Here is a 15,483-nt window from a genome sequence, read left to right on the forward strand (position 1 = left end):
AATACAAAACGAAGGTTAAGGCTCTTATAAATAAATTAAATTCGAGAATAGTGAGCTTAAGAGCCACGCTGGATGTCGGGTGCGAATAAATAAATAACGAATAAATTCAGGCAAAACAATGTCAGGCAAACGTTTCGACCTTTAATGACGGTCTTCTTCAGTGGTATTACAAGTCTATAAAATAACAATTTAATCGCACTAGATATAAATTTATCAAAATAAAAATCAAAAATCAAAAATAAAAGATTGAAAACCAGTTACCGAATAGATAGCGATTGTGCATAACCGCGGTGTACATCTTATTTCAACGTCTTAGTATAATAATATTGTAAACGACCTCACAGAGCGTGTGCAAAGACAAGAGTTTCGTAAAGCTACATAAATTGGTTGCTAACAAATAAATAAATAAATAAGATGATATTAAAACGATGACTTTAAAACTTGTGACAGACAACAATACAAATAAATAGTTAAAAAAAGGATAATAAACAAAAAATGAATAAATAAAAAAAATTAAATAAGTAAAAATAAATATAAAAGCTGTACAAGTCATTAAATATAAAATTCTAAAAAAAACGCATTATAAAAATTATGCAAATTCAAAAAAAAAGGAAAAAGAAATTAAATCGAAGCAAAAATTATATACAAAATATCTTTGTAACGCTGGTACTTTGTCGGTGTCGGTTACGGGATTTTAGGTTCAGGATCGGATGCTCGGATGTGCTCGCCGGATGTCCGGGTTCGTGTCGAAATGATAATGCCGTAATTTGGTAGTAAAAATGAAAGAGGTCAAATATATTTAGCTATACTTTAGTACAAAATGATATTATACAGTTTCGATATCGTTATCGGATAATACTGAGCTCCTTGTACAACATTACGGCCCTCAATTGCGCGGTCGTCGGCCCGCGGGAAATCAAGAGAACGATCACGTGGTATTCGAATAGTGTCGCGGCACTTAACTGCGCGGTCGTCGGCCCTCGTGAATTTAAGAGAACAGTCGCAACGTATTTGCGCGGTACTTAATATCTAAACGGAAAGGACTTTAACAATTCGGAAACGGACGGACAGTGACTAGGCGCTTTGCGCGCGGAAGTAGCAAGCGGGGTTGCTCGGTTTAACAACATGGATCTATATACAAAGTTCGCGGCGGAACGTGCGATGTCGGAACGGACTCGCGGTTATCGCAATGTAACGACTCGGATGAGTCGTGTGATCTACGGACGGCTTCGGTTTACGCTCTATGCGTACGGTATCCGTTTGTTAGAGTGGCCGTGCGGCGGTCCACTCTAATGCCGTGCTCGGGGCCCGATTGGCCCGTGCGGTTGACCGGTTACGGTCTCGGTACTCGACGCCCTCGCGCTGTGCGCGGGCTGTCGACGGGGTCGGCCGGTTCGGCCTCATCTCGCGGGGTTAGCCCGGGAGGTACGGTGGCGGACACTGGAACGGTGTCGGCGCGGACGGTCCCCGAGAATTCCCGGGGACACTCGGAATGGTCTGGTCGGAGTGGCCGGACGACGAGAATGCCCGTCGTCCGGCTGTACGGAAACGGAATTGCCGTGCGGGGAGAATACCCGCCGTACGACGCAACGGATTCGGATCGGATTTAGCCGGACGTATGGGAATGCCCGTCGTCCGGCCGGACGGTCCGGATTGGCCGCGTGACAAGAATGCCCGTCACACGGCTGATCGGATTGGATGGCCTGCGCGACGAGAATGCCCGTCGCGCGGCTGAGCGGATCGGATTGGCCGAGCATACCCGGCCTCGGGGACGACGGTTTTACCCGTCGCGGGAAGGTTGGAACGAGAATGCCCGTTCCCGAGGAGGTGCTCGAGAATCCCCGAGCTAGGAGGCGCCGAGTATGCCCAGCGCTGGAAAGGATCCGATGAGATTGGATGTTCGGACGGATCTGTTTCACGTTGCCCACTGCCGGCTTATATATCGTTCCGCGCGGCTGGACGGACCAATCAGCGCGCGCGGACGGGCCGGCTAGAGTGGGAGTGCTTTCGGAACGCGGCGTAGCGCGTCGGTCGCGCGCGGTAGCATGCGGTGGTCTTACGTAAGCCGATTGTACGCGCGTGGGTCTTACGTAAGATACACGTGCTCGGCTGCGGTGCGTTCGACGGTTGGTCGGTCCGGAGTGGCGGCACGGTGGAGGGGCGTATTGTTACATCTTTAAGCACCAAAACTCGTGTCACAGCCTTGAGATGGGATGGTACATCTCAGTGAAAATAGATACAAATAACAAGGACCGAAATGAGATAGTCTCGGTGGTCCAAACGAAAGGAATAGAAGGAGAAGGGGTGATAAACCTAAAAAGGGGGAATATGATCGAGGATAGGAAGATACGCATCCGAGAGAAGATTGGTATTGCTTTGTTTATTAAGTCCATGCATTTGATTTTTGATGTGTAACATCTCGGATATAGATCTTTTAACATAAGATGGCTCCTTGTCTAAAATTTCAACGTCTCTCAAATTTCTCCCAATCAAATTCGTGATTTTCTCCACTGCGATATAACGAAATAACTGAAGGAGAACTGGCTTTCCTAATGTCTGGTTTATGTTCGCTGACTCTTGTTTTTAATTGGTGTTTCGTCTGTCTAACATAAGAAAAATCGCAGTTCTTACAATTAATTTTATAGTCCACGTCATTACATGAAAGACGCTCTATATGGTCTTTGTCAGTAGTTATAAATTTATTCAGTTTAGAAGAAATCGTGAACGCAACGCTGCAGTCAAACTTACATGAGAAAGACGAAAACTTCTCTGATACCGACTTAATGTAAGGAATTGTAAAAAATCTTCTCACATATTTAGCCTCAACGCAGGTGTCATCTTTATAAAAATGGTGTTTGAGTCTGAAATTTATCATGGAGAAGATAAAATTTAAAGGATAGTTATTTTTCAATAAAATGTTGACTAAAATTATTACCCAGATAACATTTCTTGCTGGCAAGTTTTGCGCGCGATGTGCATGCAAACTTTGTAACAGATTTGCATGCGTTTTATTCGTAGAACGTGTTACATCGTGTATATTGTTTACAAGTGGCTAGCTCATGTATTGTCCCATGTACTGGCAAATTACATGCAGATGGTTAACATATTGCTAGTCGTTTGCTCCCCAGTTAACATTTTTTGCGCGCAAAGTTTGCGCGTCTTATGCATGTGAACTGTGCACGCGGTTTGCGTGAGTTTTGCCCGCAAATTGGTTAAGCTCATATATTGGCGGATACACCAGCATATCACATGCAAATGGATACCATTTTGCATGTGATTTGCTGGTGTATTGGATAATTATATTTGCTCGTAAGTTGCTTGCATCCAGATAACATTTTTTGCGCGCAAAGTTTGCGCGTCTTATGCATGTAAACTGTGTACGCGGTTCGTGAGTTTTGCCAGCAAGTCGAATTTCTGTAATTTCAGATTAAAATGGATTTAACAAGTGAGTGCTAACGCCACCGCTAGGCGGCCACGCCGCAGGAGATTTTCTCGTGAGTTGAGTGCGGCCACAGGCGTTATATCTAGGCGCCACCGCCGCCAACTCGTCAGCTCATACTTTAGTGACACTTTTAGGAGCTGCTTTTTGTAACCTCGAGACGAATATTTGTTTTCATTCTTTTCAAACATAGCGTGTGTGTGAAACGCTGTTCCCCATAAAATTTTATATTTTTAAATGTAAATAACAATTTGTATTGTTATTTAATCTTGTACATAAATTAAATATTTAATTCAAATTTAATCTTTTTTTAAATCTTTTTTAATGAAAAGAATACAAGAAATATTTTTTTTTGTAAACTAAACATTTATTACGTTTACATTAATGTATTCTGTTTTAATAAATCTATCTGGGTTTGGATCTTATTTTTCAATCGGTCTTAATACCTTATTTTCGTTGCAGAAATTCCGATCGATTAACTTTTTTTAAATCGGTTTTAATAGCACATTTTCGGCAGGGTATAGCTTATTGAGATCGCGCGCAAAGTGTGCTAGTGTTTTGCGTGCATATCGCTTATTGAGATCGCGCGCAAAGTGTGCTAGCGTTTTGCGTGCATATTGCTTATTGAAATTGTGCACAAAGTGTGCTAGTGTTTTGCTAGCGCTATGACGACGCAGTTGGATAAGGTTTTGCTTGCGTTGTAGGAATCCCTTTTGCGCGTGATTTGCTGGACGTTTACCCACAAAATGTTTTCTGGGTAAGTTCTTACGGTGAAATTGAGGATGTGATAATAACAGTAATTTGTCAACCATATTAAAAATAACACCCTTTTTATGACACAGGGGATGGTGTGAGAAAAAATTTAAGTATCTTCCTGAGAAGGTTGCGATATTGATCGAAAACAATCTTATTATTCACCCTTACAAACATAACATCAAGAAAACTGATTTTCCCCTCGATCTCTCTCTTCAGTAAATTGTAAACGGTCGTGCATGGAATTAAACGTGTCAAGGATGCCCGATAACAAGTTAGACGGGGCTGCTAATATAATGTCATCTACATATCTGCAGTAAAAAGGTAGATAGATAAAAAAATTTTTTATTTCAATAAAATTTTCTCATTTTGTACTATTTTCTCTTTAATTCTTTTAAATAGGCGCACTTTAACCCTTAAACACATAAGTGGGTCTTAGGCTGGAGTCCCATGGATGCGGAACGTGCGCAATGCGGAATTGGCGGAACGCTCGTGATTGGTCCTACAAATATTCCGTCAAGAACGTTCCGCTGAATTATATTTCCCTATGACCCATGGAGCGGAACTTGCGGATGCGTAATTGTCATCTGCCAATCGCAATATTTTTCCCATAGATCTTTCCATTGTATTGTTACGGTCGTGCGATATTTGTAATGTGTCACCGTATAGTTTATGTAATCGATAGTAATGAGTTGACGGTCGCTCGTTGACGACGGTTGTTGTTATGTTGCTGACGTCTGGAGCCTCGTTTCGGTGACAGACGTGTTCTAATAAACGTCTCAGTTTCTTTTAAAGAATCTGCTCAATTATTTATTGTGCGTGAGTGCGCGTGAGTGCCTTGTGCCACCGTCGGACGTAACAATTTGGGGGCTCGTCCGATTTGAACGACGAGCAATGGCTTTTATATCACGGAGCCCACGAAAGGGGATGTGCACGCGTTCTACAACGTTTGCGGAGCAATCTCTACGAGATGACGAACGCCCATGCATGCAGTCTTCGGGCAATGCCGTCGAACGAACGACAGAGGATGTCGTTGAACGGACATTGGAGAATTTTAGTAGTGAAACATCGAACGCGGAGACGCTTCTCCGGACGACGTTGAAGGAGTTGAGGCAAATGCGTGAGGAGCGCGCGTTGCAATTACGGCAACAGGAAGATCTTGCAACGCTCTTGCGACAGCGAGAGGAGTTTCGGCATCTTCGGGAAAACCAGCTAAGTCTTTCTAATGATAATGCCGCGAATTTAATCGGGAATGCGAGTGTGCAAAATGATATGCCTCTTGAGAGTGAAATTGACGCGATCGCGGGAGAGCGGGTAACTTCACGAACTTCGTTTAAATTAAAACCGGATACGTACGATGGAAGTACCTCGTTGCGCGAATTCTTGTCGCAATTTAACCTTATCGCTCGGGCAAATCGATGGGATCAGGAAATGAAAACTGCCGTGCTTGTGTCATGTTTAAGAGGGAAAGCTCGCGCGGTATTAGAAAATATACAAGATTTAGAAAGTTTGGAATTCGCAGGCTCCTAAATTACAAAGGAATTGGGAAGGTCCTTATGAAATAGTAAGAAAACTTAGCGAGGTAGTGTTCAGTATTCAAAAATCATTGAGACATAGAAGAAAGGTTGTGCATGCAGACAGATTAGCACCGTATTCGGAAAGACGTTTGGAGTGTGAATAGGGAATCAGGGCCCGAAATTTATTTGGGGGGAATTATTCTTGTTTACGTTCAGAGAATGGAAGTTCTAGGGAACTTCTATTATAGAAAATTTTTGGGGACGACGCTCGGTAACTTGTGGCAGAAGCCCAAGGTAGAGCAGAAGATCGTCAATTAAGGTTTACAGGAAGGGACGATGCTCGGTAACCTGAGGCAGAAGCCCAGGGTAGAGCGGGAGATCGTCATGAAATTTTGATTGAGGGAATAGACGACGCTCGGTAACTTGTGACAGAAGCCCAAGGTAGAGCAGAAGGTCGTCAATTAAGGTTTACAGGAAGGGACGATGCTCGGTAACCTGAGGCAGAAGCCCAGGGTAGAGCGGGAGATCAGAAATCCTCTCTGGAAATCTTCGCCTTGGGGAAAGGGATTCTGAGGATTATTTTTCTTCTAAATCGAGGGGGGGTGTGTGTGAGAGAGAGAGAGAGAGAGAGAGAGAGAGAGAGGCAAACTAATGTTTCGTGAATTGAGCACTTGTCGGATTTTATTTTTTTATTTCAGTTTGGAGGCTTGCAAGGTCGACGCGTAAAGGGAGGTCAACGAGATTCTTTTTTTTTTTAAGAAGACCGCCTCGCCCCGGTTTTTGATTCAGGGTTTTCCCGTGGGCTTGGAGGCAAATGCCGAGGCGGGGACATGGGAGCCTTTAGAGCGTTGGGTCCCTGAAAGTTAATTTCTTTCCCCCCCTTGTCCGAAGAATCAAGAAAGAAGCACTCAAGAATTAAGATGAAGAGTTTTGTACGAGCAAAGATTGAAGTGAGAAGGTTCCGTTTTGAAGAAGAGGTTTCGCAGCTTCATGATCTCTGGAAGAACAAGCCTTCCAGCTTGGTTGTCGGGACGACAACTTTAAAGAAGGGGGGCAGTGTTACGGTCGTGCGATATTTGTAATGTGTCACCGTATAGTTTATGTAATCGATAGTAATGAGTTGACGGTCGCTCGTTGACGACGGTTGTTGTTATGTTGCTGACGTCTGGAGCTTCGTTTCGGTGACAGACGTGTTCTAATAAACGTCTCAGTTTCTTTTAAAGAATCTGCTCAATTATTTATTGTGCGTGAGTGCGCGTGAGTGCCTTGTGCCACCGTCGGACGTAACAGTATCTATCAAAATCAGTGTATATTATTGGCTCGCGTAGATTACGCTTCCGCATTTTCCGCAGCATGGGACATAGGCATTCGAAATTCTGCGGATCGAAATCGCATATACATGTACATCAAAGTTGAAAAACTCCATCATATACCGGTCACAATTGACGAATAACTACGGCGAATAACTACGTGTCAATTAACACTCCGTAAAAAACAATTATTATTAATTATGAAGTCGGAAAAGTTACATTTAATTGTTGGTTTATTAATAAACTCTTTAAATAAATGTACGTGTGCATTTAAAAAGCAGGAGCTACGCTGCAAGATTTCAAAATTATATGTATTATACAACATTGCAATTACAAATGAAAAAAATAAAAGAAAACGACAATTTTGGGTGCGACCTATATTTAACGCTGAAAGGAGATTGCAACAAGGAGCAAGCGATAATCTTGTTAAGGAAATAGTGGCCGAAGACACAGAAAAATATCTAGATTATTTTAGAATGCCACATCAACTATTTGAAAAACTATTGGCATTAGTTGGACCTATTATTGCTAAACAAAACGTTATTCGCGAACCTATTTCACCTATCATTCGGCTCCAAATTACATTGCGCTATTTAACATCAGGGGCGTTGCGCATAAAGTAAAATCTTGCGGATAAAATTCGGCGGAACGAACGTAAAACTGATTGGACCAATCACAAGCGTTCCGCCAATTCCGCATTGCGCACGTTCCGTATCCATGGGACTCCAGCCTGAGAGACCCTATATAAAGTTTCGAACGCTTGTTGTGTGAAGACGGAATGAGAGAGGAGGTTCGGACCAGGGGGTCTATCATGTAACATTTTTCCTAGGGCGGAAACGTGAAAAGTGAAAAGTTTTACGTGAACTGCGATTCCATGGAATCATGTAACTCACTCATGAGCGGCAATATAAACTTTTTCCCGTGAACTTTTTCGCCATCAGCCGTGATGGTAAAAAGGTGAAAATTTAGAGAATTAATAAATTGTATGTATTTTGAAATAAGAATGAAAGTGTGGTAACAGTGTGGTAACAGTTTGAAGAAATATTATTGAAGAGGTTAATTTTTTTGGTATTGCATTACGTTGATAGAATAAAGTAATGTACACAAGCGGTCATTAATGCCTTCCCTAAGGAGGTTAGGCGCGTTCCAGACACATGCATCGCATCTAGGTATTTATCACGCATGATTGTTAAATCTGACCAATCTGGCAAGTCAGATTTAACAATTATGTGTAATGAACACCTAGATGCGATGCGTGTGCTGGAACGCGCCTAACCTCCTTAGGGAAGGCATTAATGACCGCTTGTGTACATACATAAATAAAAATAATGCTTTTGTGATATAATTAGGTTTGATATTTATATTTGACAAATTGATATTTTGATAATTATATAGAATAAGGCTTCATCAAATGCAAATTTAGATAAAAATATACTTTAACGCGTTTTGATACACAATGATATAAGAAAGGTGCGTCTTGTGAAATAGAATATTAATCAATCATGTAAGTGTTTATAACTTATAAATTTGGAAAATACATGTGTGAGCGGAGAATTCAGTTTTGATCAAAGACCGTATTCTAAATTATTCAATATTTTTTAATTAAACAAAGTTTTAATGACTAATAAATTTAATTTACTTTAAAATTTGCATAAATATAAAACTAAATTAAAGTTATTTTTAAAAAACATTGTATTAAATTACAATGTAATTTTTAGAATTAGATTACTACATAATAAAATAGTTGTTACAATATATGGATCATCAAAAATAAATGTAATATATATTATATTTGTAAAATAAGTTTATGCATTATAACTAAGAAATATTGCCATTTATTTATGAATATATTTGTTTACAATTTCTTTTTTTATATAATTAAATTTTTACGGTAAAAGTTATACTACAAAAGCAGGTAGAAACCTTTTTCACGCTTGATAGTTGCGATGACAGATTTGAGCCTCTGAAGGTGAATTTCGGAACGCAACCTAAACTTCAGCGCATTATCCATACATAATCGCTGTGCGTGAAAAGATTCACGTGAACTCTCTATGAGTGAAAAATGAAAAAATGAAAAGTGAAAAGTGAAACGTGAAAAGTTCCACGTGAAATTACATGATTGACCTCCAGGACGTAAAAAAAGTTTGAAATCTCTTGAGATTGATATGGTTGACTTTCTTGGTCAACTAGAATTTGAATGACACGGCAGTAAAGTTTTGTTAGGGTTAATGTAACCCATATAATGTGTGAATGAAACTTTTTTGTGAGTAATCTTAAAAAACTGGACAAAACATGTTCAAACAGGTCCGTTCGCTGTTATGTTACTCTGTCTAAAGTTAAAATACTATAGTGCTGTGAAAGAGAGGATTTTTGCGTAGGGTCCAAAATATATTATGAAACACATCAATTTTCAATTTTAGACACCTTGAGTTTATGAAAAATACCTCATATTTGCTTTGTTACGTAAGTGTATTTTTTTAATAGAAATGGCAGTGACAATTTTTTTTGAAAGTATGACTCTTTAGCTTTAAAACGCCGTATTGTAAAGACTTTAAAAGTTTTTTGTTGCAAAGATATGATTTTTTTTTTTAAATAGATTTTTAGGCACCCAAAATATCTCATATTATTCTTGTTATATAATTTTACTTTTTAAAAAGAATGACAATACCATAATTTTTTTTTAAGTATGACCTTTTAGCTTTAAAATACCGTATTTGAAAATTCTTAAAAGTTTTTTATTACGGTGACATGATTTTTTTAAAGGAAAAGTGGATTTTTGAACAATTTCTAATTTTTGCTTAATAGTTTTTCTTTTATAACTTGACAATAAGTCATTTTTCCGCAATATCGATTATGCAGTCACATTTCTGAGATTCTGAACTGTTATATGAAAAAAAGATTGTTGAAAAATGTTGATTAGAACCAAAGTTATAACTTCTCAAAGCTGAAAGTCTCCCAGAAAATGTGTTTACATATTTTACGGGATCGGTGTGTTTAAGGGTTAAAAATTTAATATATTTTTTTGAACAAACGCATATCATTTTTTAACATTTATTTTAAGTAAATACCACTTAGGTTTAAATAAGAGATTTTGTAGAAAATATTAATACATATCATTTTCATTGAAAAAATAAAAATTTTTATGCGCGCGCAAACACATAGGCGCCTTTCTTTAGCTTTTTTTTGAAAAGGTAATTTTGTACTCATATCACGCGTTTTGTAGTGTTAAGCAACAATATACGTGGGTTTTGCAAACTTAAATTTAAACGTAATTACCACATGGGTTAGCTTCGAAAAAATTTTCTGTTAAAATACAAAAATAGTACCTAGAGTCCTATAAAGAGAGAAGCGACATTGATGTTCAAAGCTTTGATTGGTAATCTGATTGATACTTGATTGGCTAAGCGAGCAGCCATATTGTGACCACAGCTGTTTGTAGAATGATACGAATGGTGTTTGATGACGTTAGAGCAGTCCCAAAATGGCTGTGGAGGACTCAATTGGATACTGAAGGTTGTGGTGGGGGTTCGATGTCGCTTCTCTCTTTATATAGGACTCTACCCATACCATTTGTTTTCTATTCCTGAACTCCTTGAATTAATGTACACTTAAAATGAAATAGATAGATGTTTGAAAATTAGCGAAAGCAAGAAGGAACATTCTAATGCAGTCTAGTGCAGGAATAGAAAACAAGCCTATGATCTCTTACTTTTTCTCCTCCTCCTCTACCTTTGCTATTGTTGCACTCGGCGAGACAGACACACACGGCACAAGCAAGAAGAGAATCGGACACGCGACACAGAATGACCAGACGCACTTTTGTAAGACAACTCCAAACTTTATTAATGACTCTGTTACATCCAACCTTAAGGAAAGGGAGGCTATCTTTCAAAAGAAGCCTGGGACTTGAGGAAGGCAGGGAAGAATGCAACAAAAACTCTTTTATTCTCGTGACCGCACTAGTGGGATGTGCGGCACGAGCCGAACGTACTTTTGATGATTCCGAAATTATGTGTCAACGTGTAATGACACGCTTTAACGCCTTTTCAGAATCGTGCAATCGTTGGTCCTAATTTGAGTCAGAGAATTCAATCTCTATAACTTGGGATCGGACCGAGTGCAATCTTTTCAAGTCGGGAGGTTAGTGTGTGAGTACGAGATGGGTTGATGAAATAAAATTTTACATTTGAGCTTCCCTAGAATTTAACATATATTCTGATACTTGAAATTTACATACATAAGGTTCAAAAGAATTAGCAAATAAATACATAATCGGTTATTGTTATTTAGTAGAAAAAAAAAGAAAACAATATAATAAAGTAATCATTATTAATTAAGACAGCAGTACGTAATCAGTTAGCTTAATTAAAATATAAAACGATTAGGTAATGATTATTCAGAAGTTTAAAATTTAAATACATTGTTTAATATCGATAGGAAATCTATGAAGTTAACATTATTTTTGAGGTTTGGAAACATTGAGAATTACAGGATAGTACATGATTAATTATCAAGAATACAAATAATTAAGAATTAATGTTAGTGTAAATTATCTATTTTAATTGAAAAAGCTAAACGGTGCATTTTGAATAATTGATCTAGAAACTATATATATATTGAATTAACATAGGTATTACAAATGATTATTTTTTTGAAAACTTAAGCTATACGCATTATTATGTACACAGGAGGAGATGGAATTAATTAATTTCGGTTACGGGAATTGTAATTATGCGTTGAGATTCATATTTAACTATTAAATTAAATCAAAACCTAAGATTTAAGAATGGAAGTAGAACATTTACATTTACATAGAGATTTAAAAAATATTTAGAGGGAAAGTCGGGAATTGTCTAAAATGAGAATTGCTGTATTAATCGAAATAAAAAATAATAATATTGGGAACAAGGAGCTGGGACATGAACGGCTGTGATTGCTCATTAGCGATTGATTCCTGGCGAGTTGAATGGAAAATTGAAGTAAAACCGAAAAAGAGAAAAAAGAAAAAAACTTACTTATTAGTTAGACGAGAAGAGAAAGGGAAGAACTATGGAAATCTGCGGGTTGAAAGGTGCTTGACGCAGCGCAGGTTGTCCGCTCTGGGGGATGCTTCAACGGCGGGCCGTTCGGAGTTCCAATGAATGTGATTCTCAAGCACAGACTCTAAGTTCGAACGATTTGAGAATAACGCGCACAGCCTCGATACTTCAACGCATGGGTGTGAGTGCCAAGTTGAATGTTCGAGGCGTTCAAAGCTGCGTATTTTATAGGGTTTAGGAAAAGGGCGTGGGGTTAGTTTAGTGGGTGAGATGAAGATTTGATTGGGTAAAGCTTTTTGAGCTTTTTTCCCTTTCCTTGGAGATTCCTTGTTGTCGAAATTTTGAGCTTATTCGTTGGGTAGTTCACCAACGCTCACCACCAATCAGCTTCTCGGATGATCTCTCGTTGGCTAATTTTCCATCTTCTCCCGATTTTTCTTAACTCTAAGACGGGCGAGCAGTTGCATCACTCAATCGCTTAAGGGATTCGTTATCTTACGGTTTCTCTTCTTGGAACGTTCGGTCCCGATTTTTATATCGCCGCGTCCGTTTATTTGGGACTTGCTTTCCACAGGATTCATCTTTCCGTTCGTGATGAAACATATGTTCGAACAAACAAAGCCGGGGTTGTAAATTTTGATTTTATAGTTTTATAGTTTCCGTTTGGCGTTGCGACTCAATCTTATCTTTGATTGTTGCCAAACTTTGATAGCATTTAGATTTTCCTTTTTTTTTCTCGAGTCCAGGCTTTGTTTGTTCATATGGATTATTGTATTAGGATAGGCCGTTGTTTGTAGTTTTGTCGTCGCACGATTTCTCTTCTTTTTCTTATTTAACGGACTTATTGCTCCGGATGCTATTATATATTCCGAAGACAATATTTGATTTTCTTATTGTAACCAGGTGATAGTGTTATAAAAGAGAAATCGTAGAGTTCCAGATATAGGTATTATAAATTTTACAAACAATCTTTTAACTTGTTTCGCGTTTCATATTTTGTATGATGGACGCGAAAAGAGAAATCGTGAAATCTTCCGGATGTAACAACTCTCTTTATAATTTGACAAATCGCGGAATCCAAGCAAAACGTTCGTTCGCAGTTTCACGTCACGTCCAAAACCAAAACCGTTGGCAGGGAATGATCCTCTTCTGTCGCGCTCATAGATTGCCTCGCGCGAATCGATATTAGTTGCTTCCTTAGAGTGGGCACGCAACACTATTATCACTGCCTTATTAATCGTTCACAGTTTTATCTTACACTCTATTCCTAGTTCTTTCTCTATAAAATTCTCCACCCATGTTACTTTATTCTTCTCCACCTTTTTTATCTTATCCCCTAAATCTTTAATTTTAATTACAATATTCCTTGATAGCAATGCATGTTTTGCAAAATCAGGCAACTTAATGCTGAGCATTCGACTAGTTGCTGTGTATTTGCTGAAAATGTAACGCATAGTCCTACATATTCAACAACATGAGAGCAGGTTTGAGACATTTTATGTCAGCAGATTCAAAGCAAACAGAGAGCAACTGTTACTTATTCTGTTGCCAACAAAATGACTTCTATTCGTGGAAAACATTTTGCTTTATCAATCATTTTCAACAACATAAGAGCAACGTGACGACAATAAAAAAAGATAATGATTCTGTGCTTTTGTCGTGTATTTGTTATAAACATTAAATATATTAATTATTGTCTTGTAGCCAAATAAAATATCGAAAATGATTTGTGTGTGTGTGTGCGCGCGTGTGCGTATGTGATTGTGTGTTTGCGCGAGCGTGTGTAATGTAATAAATAAACAAGAGTAAATTAATTATTTACTTGGCTATCAAATCAGATTGAAACGGATTTAACAAGTGAGTGCTGGCGTCATCGCTAGGCGGCCACGCCGCGGGAGATTTTATCGTGAGTCGAGTGCGGCCACAGGCGTTATATCTAGGTGCCACCGCGGCGGACACTCCAGCTCATACTTCCGTAAGCTTTTAGGACTTGCTTGTTGTAAGCTCGAGACAAATACTCGCTCTCATTTTTTTCAAACGTGACGAGTGTGTGGAACATTAGTCTACATAAAATTTTATATTTTTATATGTAAATAACAATTTGTATTGTTATTTAATCTTGTACATAAATTAAATGTTTAATTTAAATTTAATTCTTTTTAACGAAAAGGATACAAGAAATACTTTTTTTGTAAACCAAACATTTATTACGTTTAAATTAATGTATTCTGTTTTAATAAATCTATCTGGATTCCGATCTTATTTTTAATCGGTCTTAATACCGTATTTTTAGTACAGAAATCTCGATCGATTCGGATTACTTTTTTTTAATCGGTTTTATCGCACATTTTTGGCAGGGTGGTGACAATTCAGCAGAAAGAAGAATTAACTTATTTATTTTTTATATATTTGAAAAAAAGAGTACAAAACATATATTTAACCGTTTTTGACATGTAGTTTAATTTTTGCTGAAATTTATGACTCAACACATGTTGTTGGCAACTTGCTCTCATGTTGCTTATATATAGCAATAAACCGTTGACAGCAAATACGCAGCATATTGGCAGCAAAACGTGCTGAATTCATATGATGTTAAACCAAAGGCAAATGAGGCACACACCTTGTTCTAAATTTGCTGAAAACTAATGCCCTTTGTTTTCGGCAACATTACAGCAACAACACAGACAGGTGGCTATCAGGTTACCTTTTTATTGCTCGCACTATTCTTTGTCACTAACTTTCTCTGGCTTAACTTTCTACTTTTTACCTTACCAGCCTTGCTTCCTGCTCCCACCTTTCCCAGTGCCATAACCTCAACTCTTTAAGCCTTCCTGCAACTTCTTGTATCTCCTCTAATCTTTGCTCTTCCACTTTTCCTTCAATCTCCTTTCCTCTTCCTATTTTCCTCTTCACGCAATCACTTCTCTACCTTCCTCCTCAATCTTATTCCATTAATTTTACTCTAAATTAAATTACGCTCTCACGCTTCCACGTCTACTCACTTATGCGTTCTCTAACCAAGTCCCTACCTTACTGTATTATGTACTTACAGAACTTACACTGATTGAATCAGTGGTTTGTGTCACTTTGCGTGACGCGGTCGACGTAATGTAAAAATTTGCACATTTCCGCCAGCCAATCACAAAGTCGATCACGTGACCCCCCCTTGGCGATTCTCTCCTCTAAGCTGCGTTCAGATTCCTCACCCGGGTGTACTATGATGTCGTTTTATCTTTGTTGTTTACCAAATGTTAAACAAGGATAGAATAATGTCTGGGTGCACCTTGGTGGAGAATCTGAACGCATCCCTAGAGGTTCTCTATACTATGTTCATGATGATACGATAGATGAAGCTTATTAAATAAAAATATCAAATAAATTTTAACCATAAGTTCTCCAAGTAATGAAATCAGTCTTTAATTATT

At 38.4% G+C, this 15,483-nt stretch overlaps 1 protein-coding gene across 5 annotated transcripts in view; it reads left to right on the top strand.

Annotated features, from left to right (window-relative positions):
- LOC105204433 (Bardet-Biedl syndrome 5 protein homolog) overlaps window positions 1-15,483 on the top strand; it is a 101,892-nt gene that overhangs the window by 22,419 nt on the left and 63,990 nt on the right. For 2 of the 5 annotated variants that reach the window (XM_039458686.1, XM_039458687.1), the window contains exons 2-3: window positions 4,144-4,196; window positions 4,282-4,516. Coding sequence is in view for 1 of the 5 variants with exons in the window: in XM_039458683.1 (XP_039314617.1) it covers window positions 7,966-7,976 (11 nt within the window). In the remaining 4 variants the exon portion in view is untranslated. Of the gene's footprint in view, window positions 1-3,758; window positions 4,517-6,868; window positions 7,977-15,483 lie in introns of those variants that run through there. The other 3 variants (XM_039458685.1, XM_039458684.1, XM_039458683.1) reach the window with 3 other exon arrangements.

Source organism: Solenopsis invicta, chromosome 16 (genome assembly GCF_016802725.1).
Source record: "Solenopsis invicta isolate M01_SB chromosome 16, UNIL_Sinv_3.0, whole genome shotgun sequence".
Taxonomy (NCBI): domain Eukaryota; kingdom Metazoa; phylum Arthropoda; class Insecta; order Hymenoptera; family Formicidae; genus Solenopsis; species Solenopsis invicta.